Genomic DNA, 18,485 nt, shown 5'->3' with positions numbered 1-18,485 from the left:
TGAAGACAGGCTGAGAAAGTTGGGGCTGTTCAGCCTGGAGAAGAGAAGGCTGCGTGGAGACCTCATAGCAGCCTTCCAGTATCTGAAGGGGGCCTATAAGGATGCTGGGGATGGCCTATTCATCAGGGACTGTAGTGATAGGACAAGGGGTAATGGGTTCAAACTTAAACAGGGGAAGTTTAGATTGGATATAAGGAAGAAATTCTTTACTGTGAGGGTGGTGAGGCACTGGAATGGGTTGGCCAGGGAAGTTGTGAATGCTCCATCCCTGGCAGTGTTCAAGGCCATGTTGGACAGAGCCTTGGGTGACGAGGTTTAGTGTGAGGTGTCCCTGCCCATGGCAGGGGGGTTGGAAGTAGATGATCTTAAGGTCCTTTCCAACCCTAACTATTCTATGATTCTATCATCTGTGTGCAAGAGGGGCGAAGAAACATGCTCTGTATGTAGTGACTTCTTGCGGCCACATTCGAGTTCCGGGCTAGGCACAGTGCTCGTTGGTTTGTCAGTGAGGGTGGCACCCACACTGCCATTGGAACACATGGAGTCATGATGATAATGGACGTCCTTGGAGCTGTTTCAAAGGACTGGGTTTCACAGTCACCTGCTGAAGGATGAAAATCAGGATGTTTTCTCCAACCACTTGTTGTTTTACACAAATCCTTATTTGCCTTTCTGGCAACTACCTCCCCATAATTACCTCCTATCAGTTTCCCTTATGTGCTCCTAGTGCTGACGCACTTCCCGTACCTCCACTTCTTTTCTCCTTGTCCCAGCTAGGCTCCTTTCCTCACTTGATTCACTTTTCCCCATCCGCTCCTTTCACCTGCAGCATAGATCTTACCTGCAGCAGCTGCTAAAGAGAAAAACCTGAATTTGCCCTTGTATCTTCAGGCCAGCAAGAGGTTGTTTAGTTGTGTGGAGGATGTTACGTGCATAGTCTGGTCTACACCAAGAGATCCGTGTAACAGATCACTGCATAGTCAGTACACATGAATTTTAGGGGCTTTACTTGTGGAAATCTAGTGAGTCTCAGGTACACATGATCCCAACAAGATTACTCTAAGGACGAGCATGGCTGTCTGAAAGCTTGGGATATTAAAGTGTAGTTATGGACGCTAAGCTGTCCAACTGGGAGGCCATATCAAGCAGAGTCTTGAAGATGTTTTATTGGGGTAGCACTCTCTCAAACCTGTTGATGAACTGACTATGTCATAAGATTGGTGGATTTTACCCAACAAAGTGGGTGTTTTGGAGCACTGAATTAAAATTCAGTGAAAAATTACATTTACTATATAGAACTATTTTCTTTAATTGAAAGCTTGTACTGTGATAATGAAGGCAAACTGAAAGGAGCAATTACATACAGAGAATAGCCTGGAGTTATAATAGGAGTCAGCTGTGTGGTTAAAGACACCAAATGTCTTTCTGTAACGAACCAGCAAGAGCATTCGCAGTACACCTCAGCTCGTGTTGTGTGCAGCTTTGCATACTGCTGATTCAGACAAAAGCTGGAAGCTGCTGCCAGGAAATCATGAGAGGGTTAGAAAATATAATCCATAAGGAAATTCTGAGGGAAATGAATTTACTTAGTCTAGAAATGTCAGGACTGGACTAGTCCTAGCACAGGTGTTTGTTGTGGATAGTGGTTAACCTGTCATCTGGAATGAACAGCCTTTGTCCACAGTGGATTAAATTTGGTACTGTGAAAACCTTTCTCATGATGTATTCTGCAAGAGTTTATCCCTTGGACTTGCAGACATTTTATACAGGACGGAAGGTTTTTTCCCTCTGGGAGAAGGAGAGAAATAGGGAGGAGGTGACATCCCAACTTCCCTTCTAGTTTTTTACGTCTTTGATACTACTTGAGCATGAATGAGCTCCAGTTTTCCAGTTGTTTATAACTTTATCACAATTTGGATGGATTTTCGGAAGGATTACTGAATTAAAAGAACATCCAGCAGTAAAAGCCAATTGAGTGTCAAGTACCTCTTCCAAAATATGAGAAACTCTTTAATTATTGATAAAAAATATTTTTGTTGTTATTTACAAAAATGCATTTTATTTTGTTAGCCCTCTGTGACCAAACTCTTTCCTTCTGCCCCAAAAATTGCCAGTACTTAACATACAAAGTTTAGGTTGGATGGTTAAAGTTTGGCAAACTTGTAAGCAGATAAAAGCAAGGTCTAGGGGGAAGTTTCATGTAACGTTAGTAACAGGCAAAGCTACCAGCCCCACCTATAATTTACATCTATCAAAGCCAGGTTTCCTTGATGATTCTCAAATGTTTCTACAGGCTTTTAGAGAAGATCTGGAATGCCTTATTCAAGAACAGATGAAGAAGGGCAATAACCCCACTGGACTGCTTGCATTACAGCAGATTGCTGACTACATTACAGCAAGCTCTTTTGCAGGTTTTTCCTCATCTTCACTCAGTAAGTGAATTATGCATATAATTGCACTTTTTCTCTTCCTTTTTTTATTATCAGCTGGATTTAGTAATGCTGGGTTTTCCTCTTTCTTTGAATGAAAGTTCTGTCAAAGCTTCTTTCAGCTGTGAAGAAGTACAGATGGTGGCCTTAACTTTGCTTTTCAGGCTTCTTTCTCTCAAATTCCTTGATTTGTATGGTGATATCCAAAATGTTTGCCATCCTCACACTCAGTTATTCTAGAATTTGCTAATAAAAGTTAAACTGAAGTAGGGAACAAAATGCTGTGCCCTGTTACTATTAGCTGTTTAACACTAGCATAAACTGAGATGTGAAATACATAACCATTGAGATTGTTTCTTTTCCTACTCTTGCATATAAATTGTTATTTAAGAAAAAGAGGGGGGAGAATAGACTGTCAAACTGAATCATTACATAAACAGCTCCCTCAGACAAAAACAGCTTGTAGTATGCACTCTAGTTACAAAGATGTCGCTAGAATCTTGCAGTAAACACCCAAGTTCTTCTTTCCAAGTCATGAAGAGCTGAAACATTAAAGTCAATTTAAATTCTGTGGGTGGACATCATATGGGAGCTTACAAGCCTGAAGTACAGTAGCAGCTGTCAGCATTCAGAATCTTTTGTTAGACAAAAAAAAATCTTTTTGTTAACAAAACAAGTAGAAGAGAACAACAGAGAATCCAAATAATCTCATCCCCATGTCTCTGTTTGGTTAGTGAGACTGTGGGTCCAACTGTTGCGTCTGCTGTTTGCCCAGAGACTCAGACAGGGAGCCTAATCTCAAAGTGCATACTCTTTTTGTTGAAAACCAAAATGACTTTTACATCTTCTGGTCGTAACTTTCCCTGTAAGAAAAGGTTGGAGCTCTCAAAGGGATATCATGCATTCATGAAGGGGAAAGCGGTATGTTTGTGCAGTCACAGTTCAAAGAGATAAGTTGATCTCTATAATTTCATTGTTAAGAAGTGATCTAAGTGTTTGAGAACTCTCATTTCTTCATTAGGACTAAATTTAAGTGCTAAGAATGAAACATCTTTTCAAATTAGTTTTACTGGTGTCAGAAGTCCAGCAGAAGTGTGTTCTCCTGTCATTTACAAAGTAATCTGTAAAAATACTTTATTAGTGACAAATGTCTTATAGCACAGTTCCAGTCCTAAATAGGATGTTGAATCAGGAGAGAGCTTCAAATGTGAGTGGTATTTCAAAGGAAACCTTTATTTCACTTCTCTTGTCTTTGAAACTGAGATGAAAACTGAAATTTGGAGTATGATTCCTACTGTCTTAAAACAACAGAGGTTTTGGTAAAGACCTTAGAAATCCCAGCAGTGCAGTTCCAGTATATGGATTGTTGGTACTGCTATGCTACCAATCAAAATACGTGCCTTCTGGAAAGTCATGGCATTACTAGGAGTTATTTAATTGTCCAACTGGTCATCATCTCTTTGGTTTTTAATCTGTTTTTCAGGCCATGGGATGATTACACCCATCAATGATCTACCTGGGGTAGATACCTCCTCGTTTGTTAAGGGAGAAAAACTTACTCGCTGCAAGTTAGCCAGTTTATACAGATTGGCGGACTTGTTTGGGTGGGCACATTTGCCAAATGCCTATATCACAGTAAGTATTTTAGAGACCAAAAACTGGAATCTTGCCTACTCATTCAAATTAATTTCCCCCCTAAATAATCCGTATTCAAAAATAGATCATTAATCCGTTTTCTTCTTCCTTTGCAGGTAAGAGTGAGCAAAGAACATGACCATATTCTAATCATTCCAAGAGGTCTGTCCTTTTCTGAAGCTTCAGCTTCTAATTTGGTACGTGATTCACCTGCTGTAATAACCAGTAAGGCTTAACCTGTTACCTAAAAAACTTTTGTGGCTGCTGAAATGGTCTTCTAAACTATAATCATGCTGTTATTTGGGTTTTAATATTTACTCACCAGATGAAAAGCTGATGAACTATTTAGATACTAACATCCTTTGTCCTCAGCATTTCTTCTTGGGTTTAGCTTCGCTTTCTGTTGCTTTGTCTTCAGCTTCAATGTGGAGCAGCAACGTTTTGTTCTCCCATCTGATGAAGCTCATCAAATAGCCTCAGTATAACAACAATTTTTTTATAACCTGACAATATGGTAATACGTATGAAATGACTCTGTAGGAGTAGTGTTAGTAGAATCAGCTCTTATCTTTATACATGGGGAACTAAAGTTGAATTATCTTCTCCAGGCCAAACAAAGGAGCTGGGTAAAGTTACAGACTGGCATTTAGGCAGTGGTAGCTGCTAAATCATGCATCTTTTGGTGCAGAACCTGCCATATGTTCTCTGTGTCAGTATGTATCTGTAAAGAAATTACCGCCTTGAAAGGGGTAGCAGATTGAGACTGATAGCATTACACCAGCAAACACAGAAGCAAAATACAAACAAGAGAACAAGACCTGGAATAACCCTGCTGTTGTTTTTTGTGAATCCTGAAATTATTATTTTGATGTTCCCATGAAATTAAAAATTCCCTATGCATTTAATTTTCTTACTGGAAATTTCTCAGAATCTGAAGTGTCTTCATCTTTAAAATGTAGGAAATGTTAGTGAAATTCAGTTTTGAAAGTCGGAAACAAGGAAAGGTTAGTTAGACCAAAGAGAAATATATGTTGTATCAGTGTCTTATCTTCCATGGCTGGACTTCCAACAGCTATCAAGGGTTTGGACAGCAGGATGGTTTATTGACACACAGACTCATGGTTTCTCCTATTTTTTTAATGCTCTGACCCATAAATATGTGGGAGGAAATTTGGTACCAAGTGAGAAAGGGAGGCTTATCAGTTTTTGCAAACTGTTTTAAGTGCTGTTCCTTTGTTTGACTTTTCCAGGTTAAAGTAAACATCCTGGGAGATGTAGTTGACCAGGGAAGTACAAGTCTAAGTATTGACAATGCAGGATTCAGTCCACATGTGGCCATCTACTCCACACGCCCTGATGTCAGATGTGTAATACACATACATACCCCTGCAACAGCAGCTGTAAGTCTTCTTTCTCGCATAAAGAGTAAAAGAAAACAGGTTTACCTCATAACTTAGAGCACATTTCTGAATCCGAATCACTGCTCACGGCAGTTTTGTTTTTGTTCTAGCATTGACTCTCCACTGGTAAAGAAAGGTGTGAGGTTATCAAATAAGCAGAGAAAGAGGGCTAGTCCAGCATAGTGAAATGGGTGCTCAGATACAAGTATACTTGGGTTAGGTGCTGTAAAATACGTAGTTTACACAGGATTCATTTGTAGCATCTTAGACCATATAATGTGCTGTATGCATCATCATTTGTGGAAAAGCTTTTGGATTCTCTGCTTTTCTATATCATTTGCATTCTGTGACTTCATTTTTAAGTGGCTTAATTAGTAGTTATGTTCAGTTTAGATTACCTTTCTATTAAAAAGTCATAGTTAACATAGAAGCTTAAAACAGTCTGTATAACAATGATAAAATTATAAGGAGACTTGAAAGAATTGGTTTGAGATAAATAGATAAATTCATATTATTTTACATTTAAATGCATACACATGCATTCCTTGACTACGGACAAAAAAAGGAATAACTTCTTTTATACTAGCTTTTTGAAGTTATAAAGGTGGGAAAGAAAGAAGAAACATTAAGTAGGCTTATATTGAGAATTAAACATGGATACAAATCACAGAAATTAACTTAGCTGGGATAATTTGTCTTTTCTTGTAATGACTGTCCCTAGATTGGGTAGCAGCAGCTCTGTCACCCTATTGCAAATTAGATGGGATGTGCATTTGTGTGTGTGTGTGTGCAAAAAAAAGATATTGTTTCTAAGCTTTAACTATAAAGAGTTTGTATGTCCTCTAGTAATACATCCTGCTAAGGCTTGGGTGGTTGAGATGTGGGGCTTAAGGATTGCATTTTTTGCTAATTATCAGTACATAATTAATTTTCTTGAAACAGGTTTCATCTATGAAGTGTGGCATCCTTCCCATATCACAAGAGGCTCTGATTCTGGGAGATGTTGCTTACTACAACTACCAGGGATCTCTTGATGAACAGGAAGAGCGAATTCAGCTTCAGAAAGTTCTTGGACCCAGTTGCAAGGTATTCAACCTCATTCACGCTCTTCATAAACCATTTTCATCTACTGTGACAGTTTCTACCATTTAACATTAGTGTCTTCATTTACTAGGTATTAGTATTGAGAAACCATGGTGTGGTAGCACTAGGAGAGACACTGGAAGAAGCATTCCACTATATTTTCAATGTGCAACTGGCCTGTGAAACACAGGTGAGAGAGAATTTATCTGTATCTTGTTTCAATAATTTCTGCTGTTGAGTTATAAATTACATCCAGATGGGAAGATCTCTAATATTACAGAATATTTATGATGGTGAAATCCAGTAATCATATACCAAGCCAGAGAAATTGGAACAATCAGGAAAAGAGAGAAGGAAGAGCACAAATACAGTCTTCTTAGAAAGAGTGTCACTTTAAGTGACACTCTGAATGATGCAGGTTTTGTTCCATGCTGTGGAGAGTGAGCTTCATGCAGAGAATCTGTTGGATAATAGATTCAGTGGTGCTCACTGCATGTGGGAAGAATGAGTTAGGATCTCTTGACATCCAGCTTGTTTATCAAAGCTGAATGTTGTGACAAGAAAAGAAGCTGCTCACTATGATCACAAATATTTGTAAAACCAAATAAACAAAAGGTCTTTGGAGCAATGGTAGAGGATAGGGTGTTTGAAAAGAATGTGTGTCCCCAAATTGGTTGTTTCTGTTTTGTCAGCTACCTAGTTAAGTGTCTAGATATTATCTATAACCTGGGGAAAGAGACCACTGAAAGGGTCCTCACCTTCTATAACTCTTGAACACACCCCCAGAAACTCCATCCCTTTGCTTTTACTTGTTATCCAGTCCTGTCCTCCCAAGTAGGCGATTGGAGGTGCAAATGGCAGTCTCCCACTCCTTTCCTTTCCTCCCTTTTCCTGCCATTTATTTTGCTTTTGATCACTCATACATGTTGGAGTAGATATAAAAATGAACAGTTTTTAGTCTTGTGATGCAAGGAAGGATTTTAAGGCACTCTGGAAGCTAGTGTCTGAGTCTAATTGATATATAAATAAAATTGCTAAAGTGAAATTTTTAGCAGATATTATCATCTTTTCCACAGGAATCACTTGCTATATGTTTTAATGCATTTTTGCACAGCAGAAAATTAGCTTGAGAAACAACTGCAACATATGTTTGAGTGTGTTTCTCCTGTGAACTCAGAAAAGCAGAGAATCCAAAAGCTTTTCCACAAATGAAATATTCATGTCCCTAGGTTCATGCATTAGCCGGAGCAGGTGGGATAGACAATCTCCTACTACTGGATCTGCAGAAGTTCAAGCCTTTCACACATGGTGTGGCAGCCGCTGGAGGTGGTGGGGTTAATATGGCTTCTCAGCAGAAATGGAAAGTTGGGGAGCAAGAATTTGAAGCACTCATGCGGATGCTGGACAACCTGGTGAGAGCATGTTGATGGCATTGTCCGTATAGTCTCTGTAAGCTCTGAGTGTAGGATTAGCTTCTGTAAAGCAAACAATTTTTTCTGATTTCATTGTGAGTTTGAAAATGAAGATGGAGTAACTATTATTGTATATGAAATCTCTTCTCCTTGGTTTAGTTCTTACTGTGTCACTGTATCTGACGGTAGTATTAAGTCTTGATAAGAATTTATAATGTTTTGAACTTAAATTTTGTCCAACCCATCTCACAAACACATTTGCTCTTTATAGTAGCTTAACAGTAAAAATATTTTTTAATGGCTACCTAGTAAATAGACTGAACAGATTCTGTTTATATTTTTTTATTCACTCTAATATTAGGGAATAAGAGGAAAACTTATTATTTGTTTGAAATATCCATTTCACTGCACTCTGAATTCTGGAACAGCCTTCAATACAAATGAGAGTGAGGGGTATGAGAGAGTGTCATCAATGAGGATGTGTCATTTTGCAAGACAGATAAATGTCCTCATGAATGCTACCTAGGTCACAACCTGAGCAGGAAGTCATTTGGTGGTCATGCATTCACAAAGGTGGGCAAAAGGTGAAGCGTGAGTTGGGTCTTGTCCAGCTGCTGCTGTACTGTATTTTGAATGGGTCTCTTCAATGCTAATGCTATGAATAAATGATGGGCAACACCACTAGCCTGATCTCTGAAGAGCTCAGTGGACCTCTAATGCATATAGAGCAGCACACAAAGCTTCCATTACTTCTTTGGGTACCTTTTTCTGATTATTTTTATTATTTTTTAATTTTTTATTTTTTTAAACATTTTTTCCTTTTTTTCTTCCTCCTTCATAGGGATACAGAACTGGCTATGCCTATAGGCAACCACTAGTCAGAGAAAAACCCAGACACAAGAGTGATGTGGAGATCCCAGCCACTGTGACTGCCTTTTCCTTTGAAGATGATACAGTCCCACTTTCCCCCCTGAAATTCCTAGCACAGAGGCAACAAAGAGAAAAGACAAGATGGCTGAACTCTCCAAACACATACTTGAAAGTTAATGTGCCTGAGGAGTCCTGGAATGGGGAAACCAGTCCCAGGACTAAGATCACGGTAAGTAGATTTTTTAGGGGGTCACATAGTTTTTGCACTACTTGAAAGAGAATTACACATGGTTTATATGAAGAAATCTTTAACAGGATTAGCAAATAAGTGTATCCAGCAAATAAAACTAGGCTTTGGGGAGACTTAATGACATTAGTACTAAGGGCCCCCTCTGTTTGGGGCAAGGGGGTTTAACTGTTTGGAATAGTAACAGTTTATGATAAAATCTAATAATGGTTTCCTTCTTGTTACTAGCTTTTCTGATTCCTGAAGTAGAAAACAGTTTTTCTACTGTATCTTTCTGTGCTATTAATTACCCACCAAACATAGTAAGGTTTTAAATCATCCGTGGGTTGTTCTGTTCTCTACCGATGTGAGATACAAGCTCTAATTCATCTCTAATTGCCCCTTTCCTGTTTGTGAGCCTACTGAAAACAAACTTGGAAGAGTCTGTTCATGCTACTACTTTTAATGACGATCAAGATTTTTTCCCCTTCCTTTGGCTCACCAAGATGCTTTCGCTGTGTTTGCAGCATGGAGAGAGGTGGCTCTTTTGGGACTACGAAGCATGTTTTTTGTTGTCAGGCTACTCCCAGTTGCATAGTAAACTGTAAAAGCATCAGCTCCTCCTGCTGGCAGGCTAGCGAGCTTTTAAACTGAAGTTCGGGAGAAGTGCCCTCAGCAGCTGATTTAAACCCCTGCATTCTTAAGGAATGTATTTCGCTGTTTACAAAAAGCAATCTTGATGGTACATGTTCAAGACAATCCTCTTGGCAAGCACACAAACCTGCAAGGAGTTGGGATTATTTTGTGGGTGGCATGTGGAATTGAGAAGAAAGTCAGGAAGTCCTTTCTCTATATCTCTTTTTTAACACTAGGACAATGCTGAAAATTGTTCCTCACCTTCATACTGGTGTGTTTAGCTTTTTTTGGTTTTTTTTTCTAAAGTGGATGAAAGCTGATGACTCCTCCAAGACTAGTGGAGGAACGCCAATCAAAATTGAAGATCCAAACCAATTTGTTCCTCTAAACACAAACCCAAGTGAAGTGCTGGAAAAGAGAAATAAGGTAAAAGTGTGATGAAATGAAAGTTGTAACGTTCCCAAATAAAAGTTTACGTTCAAGTAATGATCCAGCACAGCAGTAAAATAACATATTCAAATGTTCTGATTTTGCTAAGAAGTTTCTTAGCTTTTTTTGGCACTAGCATGCATTTATTTAAATGTCTGATATACATGAAATCCATGAATGCATATGCTATATATATATAAGTTTTGAATGAAATTGTTTGATAATTGATGAGTATTCTCTGGAAATGGTAGATTGGGAATGGTAAGTCCTGCTATTTAGCATTATATTTAGTGAATAATTAGGTGTCAGCATGAACCAACTTGCTGTGTGTCATCTAGAGCACGATTCAATCTCAGACTGTAATGTCACTGTGTTCTGTATTAATTTGCCTAGCAATTATTAAGGTGGAGCTTGTATGGTCCAGTCTGCTTCATAATGGCAGTAAAAAGACAAAATGAGAGATCATTGTTGGACCTCTTTCTAAACACAAATGTCTCACTGCTTTTCTCTTCCAGCACATAAGACACTGACTGTCAGAATGGCCAAATACTCCACCCTAGACATAACTATATTAACAGATATTCAGGACACTTTCCATTTGATTACATGTTCTTTTCTTTCGTGGAAAGCACCATATCAGTGTCCGTGGGGACTGAACTGGAGCTAGAAGGAGAAACTCCCTTCCTTAGAAGTTTAAAGGCACCCACTAATCATCTAGAAATTAATAGTACAAGCCCCAGAAAATGATTTTTAGATTTATGCATGTCACTGTCTCATTAGATAGTTTATTCCTATTTTTCTGCTATAGATTTTATTTTAATATGGTCTGTACTTGTATTTACATCTGATCTGTCAATCTCTTAAGCACTGACCATGTGAAGCAAGGGCTGTTGGTTTGGGGAAAATAGTGAGCTAGTCACAGAAGGAAAATGGTACAAACCTTTGTGACTGCAGAAATCTCTCTAGTAGCTCAACATGGGTCTTTTATGGGATGGAGAGGACAGGTTCAGAGACACACTGTTTCTTGGAGCTCGCTTCTAAATATTGGCTTCCATGAAGTGCAGGAGCTGGGAGGAGGGTGGATATCTGGGAGTACTCAAAGGGCAAAACAACATACGCAGCGTGTCCAGAGGTGGAAGGAGAGTTCTTAATTTTTAGGTGCAGCAGCATATATCTTGATCCTCCAGCCATTCACTGTGGACTGTGTTACTGGCTTTATAAAGATGATGGGCATGGGATTTGTTAAAGATAAATATCTGTTTCTAATCCGGTTTATTTTCTCTATATAGATACGGGAACAAAACCGATATGACCTAAAGACAGCAGGACCACAGTCTCAACTGCTTGCTGGGATTGTTGTAGATAAAAAGCCAAGTCCAGTGAGTAAGACATAACTCATTGATTGACAAATGTTTGGGTTATTTAGCTGCCTGTCTTTCAAACACCAGTTTGGGCCATTTTCTTTCCAAATGCTTTGTTAGAACTGATTATTTTAGTGCCAGATTCTGGATGTATAATACACTTTATTCATGTTTCATTTCAATGGCTTGAAATGTTAGTTTCAAATGGAGATATGCATGGTAAGTTTGCCTATCGTTAATATTAATGAAGTAGGACCCCTGCCTAAGACCATTTAAGCTACAAAGAATGAACAGGGTGCCAAAAATCATCTTTTCATCAGTCTGTGCAAATTCTGCTAAACAAAATAATACTCAGAATAACTGAATTTAAAAGGTGGGATGGGAACATGTAGAAGGCAGCTTTCATTAGAAACGTTCTTCTCTTTGGGAGACCTTTTCCACACTAATCTCTTCTTGAATAGAATAGACTCACTTCCAAACAGTACAGACATCCTTAATAAGGCTGTCTAACAAACTGTGATGAATTGTAATTGGAATTCTATAAATCTACAAGGTTTCCAACTATCCATGAAATAGTACATCTGTTTCCTCATTTTGATTTCCAGTATTCTTTTGCGATAACACTGAGCTTGCTTATTTATTTTAGGCAAGAATAATATTTTTCTAAATGAGTATTCTTTCTTCCTCTCAGAAGAGCTCTTCCAGTTAGATTCCTAAACTGGTGAATGAGCACAGTTACTTTCCTACAAAGAAAAATCCTAGAATCTGGGGCATTTACAAAAAATATGAGAAACCTTATTTTTGAATCCCTCTTGCTAAAGGAGTTTTACTTCTCTGAAGGGTTTGTTAATCCCTGAAGTGTAAGCTGTTGAGGCAGATCTCTACTTTAAATCTATCCACCTTGATACAAAGAAGCCCCAAACCTCAAATATGATTGTTCTGCTGCAAAAGGATGGTGATTTAAAGCTCAGTACTTAATATTCATTACTATGTGAATGCCTATTAAGTGGTTAATTTTTGTCTGGATATGTCTTGTGGTTTTCTTCTCTATTCCTTCTAAAGCTGGTGTCACCAAAATTTGGGCAAAAAAAAGGAGACATTAACCATGTACATCCTTCTTGGTCATTTGCTGCTTTTGTGGTTTTCAGCTGTTAAATGTCGTGATTTTCTCTTTCCCAGCCAATGCAATTTGAAGATGATGAGCATGCACCACCAGCACCACCCAACCCATTCAGCCATCTCACAGAAAAGGAACTGGAAGAGTACAAGAAAACAATTGAACGCAAGCAGCAAGGGTTGGAAGGTCAGTAGTGTGTTTTTAACTGCTGAGATTGAATGAGTTAATTTTTACTGTATAATTAATAGTTATTAATATGTACCATTGACAACTACTTTGAACTAATCATTCCTTGAGACAACAGATTTTTTTGTTAAATGTTGGTTTGGGGTTTGTTTTTTTTCTTCACTTTGGTTAGTGCTAACATTAAAGCAATGGAAGGTTTGCACAGAAATGGGGTTGGCAAAACCACACTAACATAATGACTTCTTTTGTCAGAATCATAGAATAACTTAGGCTGGAAGAGCCCATGAAGGTCATCTTAGTCCAACTTCCTCCTCAAAGTTGCTATCAGAATTAGGTCAAGTAGCTCAGGTCTGTGCCCAGCTGAGCAAAAGTTTGCCGAGATGTTTGGTCTTGGCTTCTTTAGTTTTAGTTCTATTCTCCCAATGTGCAAGACTCATTTACTTTCACTTTTTACATCTTCCAATACTACTGTTGCACAAGGAATTACTAATTCAGGGTTGATTTTCATATATATATGTATTTTATTAAACAATAACACTTACTATATGTTCTTCTTCACTAATATTGTGTAATAAAACAATGTTACTATATATCACATTCAGGGCATAGCGTAATAACTTACTGTAACAGCAAACTGTGTGACTTAACAGATAAAACAGATGCTACTTGGAATGCAACCCTGCCAATCTTTTTAATGTTTTCTATGAAAGAACTAATATATAATGATTGTTAGCGGATAAATGTGTAAATCTATGATTCTGTGGATTTTAAAGTGTTTACTGTAACTTCTTGATGTTGTCAGCATGAACAACACAATGCTAGCAGAGCTGTAAATCCTGTAGCACTAGCACTGACATTCTTGCTTGATTTTCACTTTGCATGGCTACTAATTCAAATCTTGTCCTGCAGATGCTGAACAGGAATTATTCTCAGATGACGGTTCATCTGTGTCACAAATTCAGTCACAAACTCAATCCCCGCAAAATGTCCCAGAAAAATTAGAAGGTATTCAATGCAATTTCTGTACAATGCCAATGGCTCTGATAACCTGAGTCATCCACTCTTCTGCTGCATTCTTACACTGCCATGAAGTCAGTTGAGCTAAAAAGAGCCCACTTCTATCAAGTCTGGGTGGGACTCTGTCCAGAAAACTGCGTTTCCCAGTTCTTTTCTGATGCTTAGTTCTGGCAAACAGAAACCAACACAGGTCTAAGTTTCAACTTAGATATTAATAAGGTGGAGGGAATCGATTCTATTTTTATTTTACTGCAGGTGTTAAGATAAGGATTTTTTGCCTGAGACTTTTCCAGCAAAGTCTAAGGCGACATTTTAAAGAACACCTGTATGGAATGGCTGCATTTTCATAAAGTAGTCTCTTGCAGTGAAGTGGAATTCTGAATGTGCTTGAGACTACATGTATATGCTGTATGTGCAGACTGTATTTGTATATACTCTGTATAGCTTGAGCTGTACTTATACCTGCCAGAGATAAGATTAGTTTTTTCACCCTGTTTTGCTTTAATGACACTTTCAAAGTATTGTCTGCTCACAACAAGTAAAAGTGTGGATAAAAGGGAAAAAAAACCACATCTAAGCACTTCGGGTTTCATTCCTTGGATCACAGTCCAGACTCACAGACTTTGTTTCAATACTGGGTTTTTCTGCATGATAGTGTACAGAAATAATTGCAAAATTGTCTATTCCTTCAGAAAACCATGAAGATCTCTACACCCAGAATGCTAACTTAATATCTGTGGAGCTGCCAGTTGTGGTGGTGAACGGCAAGGAAGATGCACATGACGTGGAAGAAGATCTCACCAAGAGGGTCAGTCAGCTAACCACTAGTACTGTGGAGAGCGTGGAGATCACAATTAAAAGCTCTGAAAAGATAGAAGAGGCCCTGTCCCCTGAAGGGTCACCCTCCAAATCCCCATCAAAGAAGAAGAAGAAATTCCGTACTCCTTCTTTCCTGAAAAAGAGCAAAAAGAAGGAGAAAGTAGAAGTGTAAGTGCAGTTCTGTTGCGAGGAGACATTGCACATTTTAAACGTTTAAGTTGACCATTAACAGCGTAGTGTTAGGGGTGTGCAGTAACTGGACTTTTAACCTAAGCAAAAAGGAACTGGAAGAGGTTTTGCTTTCAGAAAACCAACTAAACAAACAAAAAACAAAGAAACCCTTTCATGCTAATTGAAAGTTAGTTCATCTCTCGCTTAACTGTGTCCAAAGTTGCTATGAGGATTGGAAGCATTCATTAGTTTCATGTAGAGCTACACTGGCAGGTGCTCAACTCCCATCATAGCAAGATCAAATACCATCACAGTATGCGGCAGCAAGTTCTGCTTGGAGTATTTTGCAGACCTTAAAATGATCAGTACAGCTGAAGTCTTCATTAAAGTTGCTGTTGAGTGATCATAGGACTTTTCAAAACTGCTGTCTCATTTGGTAACCAGCTCATACATTTTTGTATTGTGATTTTGACCATATATTTGGTTTCTGTACCCCTGTTTGAGTGGGTGCATATTAACAGCACACCTTTAAATCTTTTTTAAGATTAGATCATATAGAACTATTATACACTGGCACATAATATTAGGGAAAAAACTGTGTAAGAGAAAGTTTATTTGGAATTATACAAAATGTCTAAAGAGTTCCATTCTTCAATAACTTTTTTGCCAAATATTTCATTTTAGTGAAATATAATTTTTGAAGACTTCTTTTTTATTCTATCAGTTGGGGGGGGGACACCCTTATTTTTCGAGAAGGGGGGTTTTATACACTTAACATTGATAATTTAGTTTAACTGGCAAAACAAAAAGAAGATTTTATATGTTCAAATGTTTGTATACCACTCAGTATAAAGGTATTATAAGCATGTGAACCAAGCATTTAATAGTAGAGTGTATTTAAGAATGCTTGGATTAGAGTATACTTAAATATAATTCAGGAATCCAGGGACTTAGGAATCAGAAAATCAAAGCGTATAAAACTGAACTGGATTCATGTTTAAAAATTACTTTGGGTTGTTTTATTTTTCTCTCATGGTATTGCTAATGAATGAAGAAAAATAATCTCTTAACATAACCAAATGAAGGAAACAAAACTGTTAAAAGGGAAAGTGAAATAGTAAGAAAATAGGAAGAGTCAAAAGAAAGTAAAAGTTTGGTGATTATTTTTTTTAAATATATGCTATGGATTGTGGGATATTTTTATTAAATCAGCAAAGTGACATTTCCGTATTAGACGTTTGAAATCATTTGTATGGATTCATGCGGAGTGCAACACTTTGGGTTTCTTCTTCGCTTTCGTTTGAATTGTAAAAGGGTCTCATGAATCCGTGTTGTCCTTTGGGTGAACCCAGAGCAAACCAGAGCCTAGTGCCGTGGGTAAGGGTGGTACTGCCACTTACTCATTTTTACTGATGTTGTCATTTTAGTACTTTTACTGTATTGTAAATACAAACTAAACATAGAAAATTAACATAGGGTTTTCTTCGCTGTGTCAAATCGTCTGTAAATCAGCCATCGCAATAGGAAGTACATTTTAAAGATCCATGTGATTCCCAAACTGCCAGTTGAAATATTATACCATATATAATTGTTAAATATGGCTGGAGAGTGGTTTGGCATGCACAAATGTTGATTATAGCATGTTTGGGGGCTGGTTAGCTTTGACCGTGTAAGTGTGATAACGCAATGTTGGAATGGATCCTGGAAACAATTTTCTAGCTATCACTAAATACTGGAATCAGTGTTTTTAATCATAGTGGAAACTTTCAGTTGCTTAACTTTTGGGTTTTGTTTCTTTTTACGTTCTACATTACTCGTGTTGTATTACACCGGATGTAGAAACAGTAACCTGTGAACGATGCTTTTCATAACTTTTTTAAGGATATATCTTAAATGAATGCAATGTGCATAAATATTTTTTAAAATGCAACCCGTGAACTATTTGCACCTTTTGCTAATGCCTCTATTTACTTGCTTTGGCATAAAGAATGAGCCAGCCAACTCTTGTGTCCTGTGGAAAATATATAAATGTTATCGGAAATTGCTCATAGATGTAATGCTAATTAATGTTAAATCACAAATAAACAGTATTTTAAATAGACGGGTTATGTAGAGCAGCCTTTTGTTCCTGCAGCGCTCCCACATCGCTCACTTGTTTAAAAGATGCTTTGATTATGCACATGGCTCCTAGAGGGGTTATCCTGAAGGTGGCTTCTTTCTTGTGCTTGTTCTGAAAGCTGTGCAAGAAACCAGTCTGATCGTATTAGAAAGTGGTTGTTTTCTCTGTCACAGCTCCTGGAGATGAAAGAGGACAGGCCCGTGATAAAACAACACCGTGTTGTCAGGCAGTGGGGTTGAACCCAAACTCCAGCTGAGTGTGTGCTGTAGGCTTTCCTCTCCCAGAGCACACTGCCCTGTCTGCCTGGTCTCACTGTGCAGCATGGGTTTATGTGTGACAGCCCAAGACACAGCATGGAGGTGGCTTAAGTGCTGTTGGTACAGAGCAGGGAAATTGCTTGTGGAAATCACCATTTTTTCACTTTATTATCGAAAAAAAAGGTTTTTCCTGTAAGGAAGATTTCTAATGCAAAGTTGCTTGAAGACATCTGTGTTGTGCCCTGCCAGCATATGGTATACCTCGGAGTCTTGGAGGCTGTAGACGCTGCAGTGTTGTGTTTGTATAGCTGTATCAACTCTGCGAAATGTCTGTAAGGAATTCAGCACATATCTATTTTCATTGTCCTTCCACAAATCAGCCTTTTTGTTCCCCTTGACAAGAAAGTAAAACTCCAGCCCCCCGAGCCTGTGACAGTTTCATGAGCTCAGTCCCCACGTAAGACATTCATTTTAATTCAGCATCTTAAATAAACCTTAACCAAGATTCAAACAATATCTTGCTATTGTTTGTCTCCAGGAGCATCCACACTCTGCTTCATGCTGCACTAACTTGAAAGTAGATGCTCAAAACAGAGGAGCTAATGCTGTGTTACACCAAGTGCATCTGTCGTTTTCTTCTTTGAACTCTTTTCCCAAGAGTCCACGAAGCACAACAGACCCTTCATTTTCACTTAGAGCTGACTCTCACAGTGTTACATGAAGGATCTGAGACTCTGCGAGCCAACGCATGGAAATGAAGTAGATGCTCATAACAGGCATAACATATATTAAGTCTTAAATCTTGGGAAGTAGGAGCGCTTGGAAAGACACGCTTCAGAACAGATCATTGACATGATAGGAAATAATTAGTACCATTAGGATGCTTAAGCCAAGAAAGAGCAGTACAGAGAAGCAGCAGGGTATGCTATGGGGAATTACATGCAAGCTACAATGTAAGAACTTTATAAAGAAAGACAAAGGGTTTATAAAGTTGTGTATCTTTCTAGCCCATTTTTGTCTATGTATGGCCATGCTAAAATCTGCATTGTGACCTGGGTGATCACCTGCTGACTTCTCTTACAGACTGTGAAAACCTGTTCTGAAGATGAGTGTTACATGGTAAACCAGATTGGGCTTGATTTGCAAAAATTGCCCAAGGAGGTGTACTTGAGATACTTTAGCCTGATCTAAAGTATCATGCCTCTATCACAAGAAGGCATGATAATGTCACGGTGAAGGCTGTAATAGGCCATTTGGACCAGTGTTTTCCTGCCTCGCCAGTTGAGTTATTGTAAAGTGCTGAGCATGTAGGATAACT

The 18,485-nt window shown here is 38.3% G+C and overlaps 1 protein-coding gene across 2 annotated transcripts in view; it reads left to right on the top strand.

Moving 5' to 3' along the window:
* ADD3 (adducin 3) overlaps window positions 1-16,782 on the top strand; it is a 101,369-nt gene extending 84,587 nt beyond the window's left edge. For both annotated transcript variants that reach the window (XM_080622164.1, XM_080622165.1), the window contains 13 exons: window positions 2,294-2,432; window positions 3,913-4,064; window positions 4,181-4,261; window positions 5,315-5,464; window positions 6,407-6,550; window positions 6,639-6,737; window positions 7,777-7,959; window positions 8,801-9,058; window positions 9,998-10,117; window positions 11,410-11,499; window positions 12,661-12,784; window positions 13,694-13,789; window positions 14,494-16,782. In XM_080622164.1, the coding sequence (XP_080478290.1) occupies window positions 2,294-2,432; window positions 3,913-4,064; window positions 4,181-4,261; window positions 5,315-5,464; window positions 6,407-6,550; window positions 6,639-6,737; window positions 7,777-7,959; window positions 8,801-9,058; window positions 9,998-10,117; window positions 11,410-11,499; window positions 12,661-12,784; window positions 13,694-13,789; window positions 14,494-14,792 (1,935 nt within the window). In that variant the 3' untranslated portion in view covers window positions 14,793-16,782. The remainder of the gene's footprint in view (window positions 1-2,293; window positions 2,433-3,912; window positions 4,065-4,180; window positions 4,262-5,314; window positions 5,465-6,406; window positions 6,551-6,638; window positions 6,738-7,776; window positions 7,960-8,800; window positions 9,059-9,997; window positions 10,118-11,409; window positions 11,500-12,660; window positions 12,785-13,693; window positions 13,790-14,493) is intronic.
* Window positions 16,783-18,485: the final 1,703 nt, after the last annotated feature.

This window comes from Psittacula echo (assembly GCF_963264785.1).
Source record: "Psittacula echo genome assembly, chromosome: 6".
NCBI classification, from domain to species: domain Eukaryota; kingdom Metazoa; phylum Chordata; class Aves; order Psittaciformes; family Psittacidae; genus Psittacula; species Psittacula echo.
This window is presented reverse-complemented; position numbering and strand designations above follow the sequence as displayed.